General features: G+C 39.5%; 1 protein-coding gene across 1 annotated transcript; it reads right to left on the bottom strand.

Moving 5' to 3' along the window:
- Nucleotides 1-6,712: 6,712 nt before the first annotated feature.
- Nucleotides 6,713-13,860, bottom strand: LOC104869658 (olfactory receptor 18). The gene is given in 4 exon segments (XM_019209050.2): nucleotides 6,713-7,568; nucleotides 7,570-7,655; nucleotides 13,221-13,280; nucleotides 13,672-13,860. Coding segments are annotated over 4 exon segments (1,191 nt in total).
- Between the last annotated feature and the right edge of the window lie 902 nt (nucleotides 13,861-14,762).

The raw sequence follows: 14,762 nt of genomic DNA, 5'->3' as shown, positions 1-14,762 counted from the left end.
GTAAGTTGTGTACAACACAAAGCTGTTTTCCCTGAGAGTGGGCTACGTACACAAGTGGTTTTAAGTTTCCTTTAACTAATGCAAATGATTATAAGGAGAACCTTCACTTAACATCTAAGTTTATTATTGTGCCAGTCTTCAAAATTCTTGTGCCTCTGTCGCAAAAGTGGGAACCTGTGCAAAATACATTAGTGTGAGATACTTCTCTGATGTCTAATAAATATTATATGTAAATTTTTATACATTACCCCTACCGAAAGTCATTCATGGTCACTTCCATCATTTTATTCTTGAGAAATCCCTTCAAAATACCCCCACAGTCTGTCCCATCATGATCTCTATGAAAAGACTCAAAGAAATTTCATCACCTGACTGGGAAGAGCATTTAGATTTCACTGCAGTGGGGGAGGCTCTTTCTCGGAAAGGGAACTGGGAAATGAACGTTAGTCCTGGGCCGCAGACTGCTGCCGTGTGCAGATGTGTGTGAATCTCTCCTCTCCTCTGTTCTCATACTGCTTGGTGAAAATGAGGAGGATGCCCCTCATCTCCACGTGTGTGGCCATTTGAGGGAGTTTGGATCTGAGTACACAGTCACTGTGAGTTTCCAGTCTTAAAATAAGCATTCTATCATGCAAGTGGGCACATACTGAGAAGCACGGTGCTCTGTGTTCCGGTGTCCCTGGGTCCCGGAATGATGGAAAGCTGCAGCCCTCATCTCAGCCAGAGGCGTACGCTCACCCGCTCACTACCATTTGCTTTCTAACTCATGGATCTCTTTGCCACTGTTTTGGGTAAAAGACGCATCCATTACACAGTCCAACGGGTGACAGGGCCCTTGTGCCGATGAGGCAGACACAAAGCAAAGCTATTTTATCTCTGTTTTCCAATTAAGTTTATTGGCACATTTCAGGTATACAGTATGACGCCATTCATCAGTGGGGATCCGTACCTTTACGTGATATGTCTTCACAGAGCTATTTTATCTCCTCTCTTTACCTATGGGACAGCCCAGAAAGGAATGGGTTATTTCAGGTATACAGTATGACGCCATTCATCAGTGGGGATCCGTACCTTTACGTGATATGTCTTGAAAAGCTATTTTATCTCCTCTCTTTACCTATGGGACAGCCCAGAAAGGAATGGGTTCTGACCGGAGCCCGCCAAGCTTGCTTACGTCATGCTGAGTAAAGACATTTCTCGTGACTCAAGGAGGAATCTATTCAGTGTCTAGCAGGGTTTTAGTTGCTGCCTCCTTTGTGCCAAGCAAGGCGTGAGCTGCAGGGAGACAGGTGTGCAGGACAGCACATCACTCCTCTCCGAGTATAGGCGCATAATTATAATGACCTGCTACAGAAATAGAAAAAGAGTAATTTCAGGTCACAGGAGAAAATGGGTGTGAAGATGATGCTTATCATTCATGGTAATGAATGCCCTGATGTTAGACGTATTTATCTCGTATGGAGCTGAGCCATGCATAGTCTCCCGAGTGATGCTGTTGCGATTATAGATTAACATTAAGTAAAAGTCTATCTTAGAGATATTAAAAACCTGGTCTGCTCTGAGAAATATACATGAGGTTGAAAAGGCTAAACATTAAATTATGAAGTACCCATCTCTGTGATCTGTATCAGTGACCCTCAAGTGCTTTTCCTATGTTGGATACAACTGGTGCCTCCCACTGCTCTGCTCTCTGAACCTCCAAAGAAGGTCAAGGTGAAAGAGGGCTTCCAGGAGGGACAGAGAATCACTGCTCTGCTCTCTGAACCTCCAAAGAAGGTCAAGGTGAAAGAGGGCTTCCAGGAGGGACAGAGAAGGACATGGCTGCTTGGGTCATTAAGGGGACAACCTGCCAGGATGAGTACCTCCTTTTTCTCCTTAGTAGTACATTTTATGTATACAATGTAGTCACATTCATCCTTGGGATCTTGTACCTTTTTGTGATATATCTTGGTTCTTATTTGTTCCCCGTTCCCCTTTTGGATGCCTGTAATCTGACAGCCCTGTTGAAATGTGTCTTAACATTTTTCTACCTAATATCCCTCTGCTGATTTCATTAAAATAACAGCCTCTCCGATGTACTGTAAGGGATGACAAGGTAGGCACCTATAATTACAGCAAGACAAATATCCGTGAAAGGAAATAGGCCACATAGAACTCTTCGTCAGTACCCAGAGTGCAGGATTCTCTCAGAAGGAGTTCCTGGTTATGCTCACGGTCCTCCTCTACAGCCTAACCATAACATTCACCACCCTTTTGTAGTGCTTAGGAGACACTGCAGAATGCATTTTCTGCTGCTTTGAGCGAGACACCAGCAAGAAATAGTAACAAGGTGCATCTAAGGATAATTTGAAATAATAATTCTGTTTTCCCATTCATACCAAAAGCATACAACTTCCATTCCTCATAATAAATGTTTTTCATAATTACACCTTCCCATTTGGCTACCCAAACTATCACGTTTGTCCTTACGGTGAGGAAGCCATAGTTCATGGATGCTTTCTTTATCCATGAAGTCCCTTTGCGCTTACAGGGTGATGCTGTTTCTCTGCTGGGTCATAGTCCAGGGGAGCAGACCCAAAGGGCCTCTTACGTCTGCTGTCGGTTGAAGCCTCAGACTCTGTCCTCGGGACTGAGATGAATGCAAAGCCAGATAGGAGCTTGCTGACACCGACGACCACGGAGCCTGGGACACAGGTGTGAAGGTCACTGGACTGGAGTCATCGAACTGAAGGTCCTGGGGGTGCAAACTGAATATTGGCAACTCTAAGACTTTGGAGGTTCGATGCACAGAGCTTATAGTCAATTGGTCCATGCCACCCCAGTCTCTAAGGACTTCCTAACACTGATGTAAGAGACAAAAGGAAAATAATTGTCCCCAAGAAATTTTGGGTGCTTACTCTACTCAGGTGAAACTGGGGTATCCTAATTAATTCTGTCATTTATTTATATATGTTTTCTACTTCTATTTCTGCCTTTTTTCATTTTTGTAATCATATACACACAACAAAAAATTACAACTTCAGCCATATTACTATACATTTCAGTGGCCCTAATTATATCTCCTCATACAAATTAAATCTGTCTAAATAAAAGATCCAATAAAAAGGAGGCAATGGGAATGAATAAACCCTTATCAAAAAATTCTAATGGCCAATAAGTACATGAAAAAGTGTTTTTATCATTGTTCTTTAGGGACATAGCAATGAAAACAGCACCAAGACTCCATCTTACGCCAGTAAGAATTGCTAACATCAAGAACTCAAAAACAATAAAGATTGGTAAGCCTGGAAGGCTTGCATTGATGGTGGGAATATAAACTCATAGAACTACTAAGGAAATCAGTATGAAGAAGTTTCAAAAAGCTGAAAATAGAAATTCCATCTGAGCCGTCTATATCTTTCTGGCTATCTTCCCTAAGAGCTAAAGATGTCATATTACAGTGGTACGTTTGTAGCAACACATTTCATAAGAGTGAAATTTTAGAAGCTGACTATATGTTAATTGACAGATGAATGGGTAAATGAACTGTGTCCTATATATAGAACGCACTAGTACTGTGACATAAAGAGTGATAAACCTGTCATTTGTAGGAATATTTATGTTCCCACTGAAAAAGAGAAGCATCACATTTCCCCCAATATCTCTCTAGGATTTGTTGTTATTATTTTGTTTTTTGAGTCGTTGATAATAGCCATCTTACTGGACAGAGATGAATGAAATCTTAGTGCTGTTTTGATTTACCTTTCTCTAATGACCAAAAATGCTGAACACTTTTTTTCATACATTTATTGATCACTTTTATTTCTTCTTTTGAGATGACTGTTTCAATTGCCCATTTTTAATCTGGTCTTTTAGCTTGTGGGTCTGATATGTTAAACTGTTATACATTCTAGATTTTAGTCCTCTGGGAAGTAGCTGTAATTTTTTTTCCTATTCTGTAGGTTGTCTCTCTATCCTGTTGATTACTTTCTTTGCTGTGCAGAAACTTTTTAGTTGGATATAAACATTTGGTTATTGTGTAATTGAGATTCTGTGGCCAATATATTTAAGACTTTTTTACCTGTTTTATCTTTCAGCTAATTCAGGGTTTCTGTTTTCATATCTAAATATTTGACCCATTTGATTTGAGTACAAGGTATGTATATAGACAGTAATGTCTTTTGAAGACAACGAAAACTTTTTCTTGGCCAATCCATATCCTTTTCATTTTTTTCTCTTGCCTGACTGCTCTGGGTAAAGTTTTAAACACTATATTAATCATGAGACAGGGCAGTGGACACCACTGTCATTTTTGTGATTATAAAGGAAATGCATTTAGTTTTTCTCTATTAATTATTTTGTTGGCAGAGTTTGTAAGTGGCATTTATCCTAAGTCCCGTGTTTGAGGTAAGGTCCTTCCATATATGTTTCAGTCTAGTTTTTATTTTTATCATGAAAAGTTTTTGAATTTTGTCAAAGTCTTTCTTTGTGTCTATTGAGATTATTATGTGGTTGTCAGCTTCTATGTGATACCTGTCTTAGTCGAGGGTTACATCACTTTGAGATGGCTGTTATGAACTTTACCACCTTTTACCATGGACAGTGCTAATACATCATAAAATTCCTCTAAATCATCGAATAAAAGAGGAAAAAACAAAATTTTCCATGCAAGGAGTGTCCACTATGTGACATCAGAACATAACATTATTGTCACAGTTATCGAGGACTTTGGCTATGAATTAGGTGGAAAAAAAAGTCTAACTTTGGCTGATAGCATGGACCTTGGCGCTCTTAGGGTAAAGTAAAAGAAGCAAAACAACTTACTAACAATGCGATGTTGACGATAATCTCATTCACACTACAGCCAAAGTGCAACTAAAAACATGAGATCAGTTACTCTTCAGCTAGACATCTGAACACAACCGTGTACTTAAAACCAGCTTTATTATCTTGCCCACATTTTGAAATATTTCAATTATGGACAGTAGGCAACATGACTTTTTCCCATGTTATGATGTATTACATTTTCTTCAAGAATCTTGTGTGTGTGTGTGTGTGTGTGTGTGTGTGTGTGTGCGCGCGCGTGTGTGTGTGTGTAGAAAATTGAATGTGGACAGGTTGAATAGTCACTGCAAAATAGAAGCAAAAATGAGCCATGTGACCACAGAGATAGTTACAAAAGGGAGACTCTAAAACAGAGGGCTTGGAACGTGAAAGGAATACTGGAATATCATGAATTTCTAATGTAGTGAAAGTTACTGATTGATAGTGGTTTAGACACAGCACCAAGTGCAACACGGAATGGGAACAACAAGAATCCCCAGTCAACTGCAAAAGGTGAATATTCGAAGGGCAGAACGGAGGTGAAAGACTCCTTTATGGAGATACCTCAAAGAGCTTGGACTGGAGGTTCCATTTGACCCAGCCATCCCTCTGCTGGGTATCCTTCCAAGAGAACTAAAAGAATCATATCACAGAGAAGTATGTGCACCCATGTTTATAGCGGCACAGTTTGTAATAGCTAAATCTTGGAAACAACCTATTTGCCCATCCGTTGGAAACTGGATAAAGAAGTTGTGGTTTTTCTATAAAATGGAATATTACTCAGCCATAAAGAGCGAGAGAATAGATTCATTCATAGGAAAATGGATACATATTGAAGATATACTCCTAAGTGAAATAAATAAGTCACACATGTGTAAATACCAAATAGTTTCCCTGGTGTGAATATTCTGCAACAATGCATAAGATTCTAATAAGATTACTGACATTTAGAAATTTGAAGAAAGGAGCTAAAGGTGTAGGGAAGGTGTGATGCGTAGGGGAAGAACAAAAAGGGAAAAGAAAAAAATGTGAGAGAATGAAAAGATGAAAATAAAGTGTTTGTAGATGGGGAGGGGAGGAGGGGGTGAAGGGAGGGCAGAGGTAAGGGGAAAAAATGAGAATCAAGACTTGCCATGTAAAGGTACATGATCCCAACAATGAATGTAACTGTACTGTATCCCTAAAATGTACCAATAAACTCAATAAAATTAAAAAAAAAAGAGCAGCTCTAGTAATGATGAGGCGATGCATGCTGTTGAGAGGTAATGGGTTCCCAGATGAGGTCAGAAGAGAGTCACCTGCTGACTGCTCCCGTAAACTCATTTCTCGGTGTCCAGAGGATGGAGCTTGAGCTTTTTAAGCAGCACATCTGAGACTTGTCTGAGGCTTCTCTGAGGCTTTATAAACACCTCATATTCACTCCCATCTTTAGAAATCATAAGCTGCAGTGAGGGCATCCAAATATTAGTGTTTTTAACCTCCCCAGATGATTCCAATAAAACACAACCCCGAGTGCCCTTGATATGACTCCAGGACATAACAGGTCTAAATGAGTCTTACATGCAATTCTGAAAGAAAGTGTACACAAGCTTTGACAAAGGATGTGAATTAGAAAAAAAAACACTTATAAAGGGAGTTTATCATTTCAGCTCGAAGCCAGGGTCATTGCACAGGAAATAAGAGACTCCTGGGACTTACTGTTGAAAGCATGATGTTTACGGGGAAAAGAATTCCACAACACTCAGAGAGCACAGTTAACCACAAAGAGAATGAAAGAATAATCCACTGTGGTTCAGAGTGCACCGAGAACCAAGACACTACAGGAATAATTTGACCAAAGAGGGAGGGGTACTAGGACGAGATGATTGGTGTAAGATCGCAAAGTACAAGAATAAAGGAGATGATAAAATTACTTTGCTCTGTTCCATGTCCTCCACAGGGCACTTTTAATGTCTTTGTTCCTCAGGCTGTAGATGAAGGGGTTCAGCATAGGGGTGAAAACTGTATACATCAGAGAGGCCACTGCACTATTTCTAGGAGAATTTGAAGCAGCAGATGCAAGGTAATCTCCAATGGCTGTTCCATAAAATAAGCAAACCACCGTGAGGTGAGACCCACACGTGGAGAATGCTTTATATTTCCCCTCTGATGATGGGATCTTCATAATGGAGGTAACAATTTTGTAGTATGAGAAAAAGATCCCTGAGAGGGGAAGAAAACCAGAGATGGCACCAACAAAATACATGACTATGTTTTTGGTAATGGCATCGGAACAGGAAAGATTAAGAAGTTGAGAAGGGTGACAGAAAAAATTAGCGATTTCTGTACCCTTAAAGTAGGTAACGTGTAAAATGGTCAAATTTTGCAGCTGAGATATCAAAAGACTGAACAAAAAAGACACAAAAATGAAGACTCCACAGAGATGATGGTTCATGATGCTACGGTATCGCAGCGGGTGACAGATGGCCACAAACCTGTCGTAGGCCATCACTGTGAGAAGCGCGTCATCCAAACATATGAAAATGATGAACAGAGACATCTGTGTGAGGCAGCCCATATAGGAGATGTCTTTGTTCTGTGTCTGGATGTCCACAATCATCTTTGGGACCGTGGTGGAGATGAAGAAGATGTCAGAGTAGGACAGGTTGGAGAGGAAGAAGTACATGGGGGTGTGGAGGTGGGAGTCAGAGCTGACGGCCAGAATGATGAGCAGGTTCCCGAGCACTGTGACCAGGTACATGGACAGGAACAGTCCAAAGAGGACGGGCTGCAGGTTGGGATCCTCTGAGAGAGCCATGAGATGGAATTCTGAGACACTGGTTTGGTTTTGTGCTTCTATATTATTCAGACACCTTTGGAAAAAATAAAGAGATTTAGTAAGAGAAAAGAATACACAGCAAGTAAAGAACAGCACACATTTCTTTGACTTAGAATACTTAAAACTGTGCCAAAAGGACTGCATTATCTCTCCACCAAATAAAACTTGATAGTTCCCATCTAGGAAACATCAAGTTCTAGTTTTCCTCCAAGAGTTTCCTGCTATTTGTGTTTTCTGATTTCCTTCTTTTGTGAAGTCCTCGCTCTAATTTTGTTTGTACTTTGAAAATTACCGAATATATAACTTCTCTAACGCTGTGGCCTTTAAGTTTTTATAAATGTCACTAAAATGCACTTAGCCAATGCCATCATGTACCGCAAATGGGTTACTATTATGGACTGACTGCAGTGTCACTGATGAAAAAGTGAAGAAAAGCTATAGTACACTTCTGATTTTTTATTTTTGCAAGTTTATATCAGGCACACTCTTCTATCTCAGTAAAATATCCAGCAAGGAATACAATGCTTTGAAGTTTTTCTGTTTGTAATCTATAATTAGTGCCCTAAGAATACTGTTGTATATATATTTTTATTTTTTTTCTTTTTATTGAGGTTATTGGTACAATATAGGTATACAATACAATTACATTCATCATTGGGATCTTGTACCTTTACATAATAGGTCTTGATTCTCATTTTTCCCCTTGTCCCTGCCCTCCCTTTACCCCCTCCTCCCCTCCCCATTTACAAACACTTTATTTCCATTTTTTCAGTTTCTCATATTTTTTTCCTCTCCCTTATTACCTTTCCCCCACCCTTCCCACTTTCCCTACACCTTTAGCCCTTTACTTCCTATTTCATATTATTAATTGTCTCATTAGGATCCTGTGTACTATTATAGTTTTTCACACCCATGAAACTATTCGGTATTTCAGTTAAAGAAATCTCTGTATGAACATTAAAAATAGGGAATCCTAACATAAAACTAAAAAGGAAAGTAAAAGAGAAAAGGCAATGATGTAACATCAAAATAATCCTTAATTCTGGAGATGAAAATGGTCGCTGAACATATTTAAATTGCTTCTCGCTCTTATAGTCTTATCTTATTCTTTTTTCATTATTTAGAGAATTTTTTATTAGTTTCTGTAATCAAATCCACATAGATATGACCTTACATATTTAGTACGATGTGTTACCCCTGTACACATGGAAAAAAAATAAAATAAATTAACATTTCTAGACCAATATGGTTGTCCATTTCTGTACAATGCCAAGTCAACACAGTAAATTGGGATGACTTTTTCCCAAGTTGGCAGCACCGTTAAAGTTGCCCCAAATTGTATATTTTTATGACCATAAAACCCACTCAGGTATGACAGAGTCCTTCAGAATCACATTAGAACCCAAAGCCCACCATTCTTATGAAATTTATTAGACATCCATACCAATGCTATCTTCTACACAGATTGCAATTATATAAGCTTAGCTACTTAAAGGCAAGTTCAGTTTATTACTTAGTTGTGTCACAATGTGATTACTGGGGAAAATGCAGAAAGAAAAGAAGTAGGCAATACTCATCTGTAAATTAGAGACAATAATTATTTAGATTAGAATGTCATTGCAAGACGATTTCAGACTCATTTAAAATTGCATAGACTGGGTCTCATTTATGAATGTATTTATGTGTGACTATTTTAAAATATTAAGATACTTTAGCCTTAAACTAAACCTAATTTTTTTCAAAACATCGGCATATTACGTCCTCAGGGATCTTTTCCAACACCAGATTTGAGAACCATGGTCTTTAACTATTTCCTGACATTTAGTAAAGTAAACCATTAGTATTATCTATAAATATGGCCAATAATGCTCATATTTTAAAAACAAGAATTTAGCAATATGTGCTTCAGAATTAATACTTTAGAGCAAATTTAATCACCAATGATGCAATTTGAGACGTTGGTGTAGCTGTGTGATTCCATTCTCCTACACACCTGCTTCTCAAAGAAGCAGCTGCCACAGAGTCAGAGGATGTGCGCTAATGTCAGTATATATATACATACCCTTACTGATTTGTGAATCCACAGCATTGTTTATAGAACTCTTACCTAAAAGTGCCTACAGCTCATCTATCCAGTCTACAATGTGAGAAGATCTAGTTTCATGAACTATATGGAAGCGACTCATGCTTTAATCTCTCTGCGTATGACATACATCAACTCTAAATACTGTAACTCACGCACAGCATTGCCAGAGGCAGAAAGATCACTGAGTGCATTTGTTATTGCAGTCTTTTGAAATCCTGCTGCTTCTCTCCATATAACATAAAGGAGAATTTTTAGAAAATATGTTGGTGGGGCTAGGCATATAAATTACAATAGTTGGGACTCATTTTATTTTACTATGGATCACCTGTGTTTTGATGCAAAGAAACTTCTAATTAAACAACGTATCACCGCTAATGCATTCTGTCAACAGTATCGCTGACGTATACCTAGTAATAATCTCTGTCTGATTAATGACAAAGAAGTTTCGTGTTGCATATAGAACAATATTTCCATTTGCCTCCATAATAGAGACGGTGCTAAGTTTGAGAGGCAGGCAACCAACAGTAAACCCCTGTTCTTGAGCTGTTACTGTATGTACAATGCCTTTACGTCTCTCCCCTCTCTGGATCACGCTGCATCACAAAAACAGGGAAAATCTCTCCCACCTGCACAAGCGGTATGGCAGGTAAGCAATGTTTGACACACAGTCAAATTTTGTCATAGCATTGATTCTTCCGACAAAAAGTTCCACTGTTATAGAAACAGTGACTTCATTGATGAAAGCAATTTACAAGGGCCAGCAAAGCCAAGAAGGAAGTGATTCTCAGCTGTGAGCCATCTCAAACATAAAACGTTTTTTCTTCTTCTTGGTATTCTTTTTAGCTTTAAATATGCTTTGAGATCTACAAATATATCCCCACATCCAGAAAAATAGCATTTAAAAGTTTTAAAATTCAGGGTACACTTGTATAGCGCAATGTCTATGCTATTCGGCCACATGTTCTGATTTCCTAGTCATATCATAATGCTTTTAGTGACATACATTTGTGATCCATGATAATCACATTCATCATGGGGAAGCGATATGTACACACAGAACATCTTTCCACATTTCCTTCCCCTCCCCTCCCAGCCCTCTCCTCTCTAGCCCCAACCCTTCCCTGCCTTTGTAAAGTGCTCTCTCTTGTTTCCTATACTCTCTAATTGTTTTTCATTCCCATAAGTATCTTTACTACAGTCTGAATAGCTGAATAGTGTAGAAGCTGTTGAACAAAATGTTAGGGCTCCTTTGGTCATGATGCAGACATAAACCAGAGCTATTCTTTTATTCTGTTTGACACTCCTGCACAGGACACAAGTACAGACAAGAAGTCACCAAGTATATTGAAACAGCATAAATAACAGTGAGGTTTTTTGTTATAAAAATTATAGGATCAAAACTATAATGGTACATAAGATCCTAATGAGATAATTGATAATGTGAAATAGGAAGAAAAGGGCTAATGGTGTAGGGAAAGTGGGAAGGGTAGGGTAAAAGAAATAAGAGAAAAGCAAAAAAAAATGAGAAAATGGAAATAAAGTATTTGTAAATAGGGAAGGGAGGAGGGGTGAAGGGAGGGTTATAATTGATAATGTGAAATAGGAAGAAAAGGGCTAACGGTGTAGGGAAAGTGGGAAGGGTAGGGTAAAAGAAATAAGAGAAAAGCAAAAAAAAATATGAGAAAATGGAAATAAAGTATTTGTAAATAGGGAAGGGAGGAGGGGTGAAGGGAGGGCAGGGATATGAGGAAAAAATGAGAACAAAGACCTGTCATGTAAAGGTACAGGATCCCAATGATGAATGTAACTGTACTGTGTGTGTAAAATGTACCAATAAACTCAATTAAAAAAATTGTAGGATCTATATAGTCTTTACAGAGGTCTTTATTTTTCATACCTGCTCTATACCAAATACGGTATGGGGTTTGGAGGATCAGAAGTCAACATCAGTCGTTTCTTTATGAATTCACACTATGTACTTAAAGAAAAAATATTACAGAAATAGGAAAATAATTACTTCAAATACAGTATATTTTATGTGAATAATAGGATGAGTGAAATTACAGTTACTAATAACATTACCTAAATTGCACATTGCACTTAATTTATACATTTATAAACTATTAAACACATAGCAAGCACCCATACCTGTTTATTTCTTATTCAGTAAGGTACGTGAAATATATATATAAACTCATGGCTATTCTGAGTCTGAAACACTAACAGCTGCCGTGTGTCACAGAAATCACGAAGCCATAATATAAAGTGAAATAAATCAGACGCATAAGCTTAAATATTGCATGGTTTTTCTTACATGGGAAACCCAGGATATAAATAAAGAGCAAAACAGAAGTATTTTGGAACTGTTAGGAAGTAGGGAAATCGGTCTTTTTCAAATGGGAAGGGGATCAAAGGACAGAGAGGAGAAGAAGGAGATGAAAAGTAATTAACACGGGTCTTGTATATGCACTGCATGCTGCCCCGGAATGTAAACATTATGTACCAGAATCATGTACTGATAGAAAGAGTGATGATCCGGTTCTGGAATCAGTGCGGTCACCTTCACTATTTCCCAAGCATCAGAACATTTTAAGCCAATATCGAAAGACATAAATAAAGATGCATTTGAGGTATATTTTTATATTCTGGCAAGTTACCTGAGATAAGGAGCGCCATAAAAACCTGACTGCACATCTTCTTTTTAGATCGGATGGGCACATGATGGAAATTCAAGACGTGGACCACTGTAAGCAGATATAGAGAGGGCAGGAGTGACGTGTGCTGAATGAGCTCCTCCCTGCTCTTCCTGTGATCATCACCTGGGATCCATGGCTGTCCTGCCTACGCTGGATGCAGCAGGAAACACCCACTGCCCTGTCCTGTAGTGAACCAGGAACTCCCAAAAGAAAAGCACGGAGAGTAAAGGATGACTCCAAGAGCAAAGGGAAGTGGCACGTGTCCCACTGTCAACAGAAAAACTTTCTAGCTTTCTCCTTGCAGAATGCCCTGTGTGTATATTCAGACAGATGAATTCAAGCATCTCTTCCCTCTTTTTTACCCCCAAACCTGGCGGTAGTTGCGTGAAAATGGAGTCATCCTGCCTTCTCTGGCAAACAAAGTGAACATTTGTGAGCTACACAAGACTGCGTATGTAAAATGAAATCCTACAAAATGAAATGGAGGGAAATAAAACGAGGTGAGAGGAAGCAAGTTGGACAGCACGTAGCTCAGAGTGTAGAACTTGGGAACCCCTCAAATGTGGTTCATGATACTGCGATGACCCACAGCGCAGCAGGGTTCAGTTTAAACTTTTGTGGGAGAGATGTTTGTGAAGCACTAGTGTAGGAGGGAAGTGAATGAGTTATACCCTCTTCCCAACACAGAACGCAAGCTTCACAGTTTGCATAGTGGAAAGTTTTTTTCTTAGCAATCCTTCAGCATACCAAAACTGTTCTATTAGTCCTGACGAAGAGGAAAAATGTTTCTGGTTGTTGCTTCTCCCTCAGAACTTACTGGATAAAGCTGCTTCTCTGTTGGTTCATGGCCAATGGACACAGATCTGAAGTAGTTCTCCTGGTCAGACAGGATAAAAAAAATTAGGCAGCAATAAGACGAGGAATTGGAGATTTAAAAATTGTGCCTAGACGTAGCTTCAAGACACGAAAAGTTACTCAAGCTTTTCCCCTTTCAAAACACTCATGCCTCTTTCACAAAATCCCCAAAGGTCTTAAAGACACCTTAAGTTTATAAATGCAGATCCTGCATCTATCATTTTCACCTATAAATTGCCCTTCCTCCACCCCCAAGGAAGCAGAGATGCTGGTGGGCATCAGATCTCAACTCATGCAGATGGCTTGCCTGCAGTTTGACATCATGTGTCAGATGTGCAGCCTGACGGACCTTAGGAAAATAGATCAACCATCTGATACACTCCCTTAAATACTCAATTTCAGCTCAAGATCACCTCATTTCTCTGAGTGCCCGAAGTCTGCTCTTGAGAGTACATAGCATCCCTATCTAATAAAGCCTTCTCGGGCTCGTAATGCAAAGTATTTTTCTGCAACAGAGTCAGCAAACCTGCAGACGTATTCCACAAGGGAGTGGTCACTTCCATATTCAGCCACAGGGACACTCGGATCCAGCCCAGTGACATTGCTTCGTATACTTACAAGGCTTTGGGGCCTTCGTTCCCCCGGATGTGAACACTCCGTCTGATAGTCGCTGTCTCATGTGAAAAACCGTAGGAAGAGGAAAGGCTGGCATAGAGCCCACTGTGCCAGAGGCATCAAACTGAAGGCCTGGAGACAAACGCTGATTACTATTATATAATGGGGAGGCTCAATGGACAGACCCTAGAACTTACTGGATAAAGCTGCTTCTCTGTTGGTTCATGGCCAATGGACACAGATCTGAAGTAGCTCTCCTGGTCAGACAGGATAAAAAAATTAGGCAGCAATAAGACAAGGAATTGGAGATTTAAAAATTGTACCTAGACATAGCTTCAAGACACGAAAAGTTACTCAAGCTTTTCCCCTCTCAAAACACTCGTGCCTCTTTCACAAAATCCCCAAAGATCTTAAAGACACCTTAAGCTTATAAATGCAGGTCCTGGATCTATCATTTTCACCTATAAATTGCCCTTCCTCCACCCCCAAGGAAACAGAGATGCTGGTGGATCTCAACTTATGCAGATGGCTTGCTTGCACTTTGACATCATGTGTCAGATGTGCAGCCTGACGGACCTTAGGAAAATAGATCAACCATCTGATACACTCCCTTAAATACTCAATTTCAGCTCAAGATCACCTCATTTCTCTGAGTGCCCGAAGTCTGCTCTTGAGAGTACATAACATCCCTATCTAATAAAGCCTTCTCGGGCTCATAATGCAAAGTATTTTTCTGCAACAGAGTCAGCAAACCTGCAGACGTATTCCACAAGGGAGTGGTCACTTCCATATTCAGCCACAGGGACACTCGGATCCAGCCCAGTGACATTGCTTCGTATACTTACAAGGCTTTGGGGCCTTCGTTCCCCCGGATGTGAACACTCCGTCT

This window comes from Fukomys damarensis, unplaced genomic scaffold, assembly GCF_012274545.1.
Source record: "Fukomys damarensis isolate Sample0158 unplaced genomic scaffold, DMR_v1.0_HiC HiC_scaffold_37, whole genome shotgun sequence".
Lineage (NCBI taxonomy): Eukaryota > Metazoa > Chordata > Mammalia > Rodentia > Bathyergidae > Fukomys > Fukomys damarensis.
The sequence above is the reverse complement of the archived record's forward strand: the minus strand, read 5'-3'. Positions and strand labels throughout refer to the sequence as shown.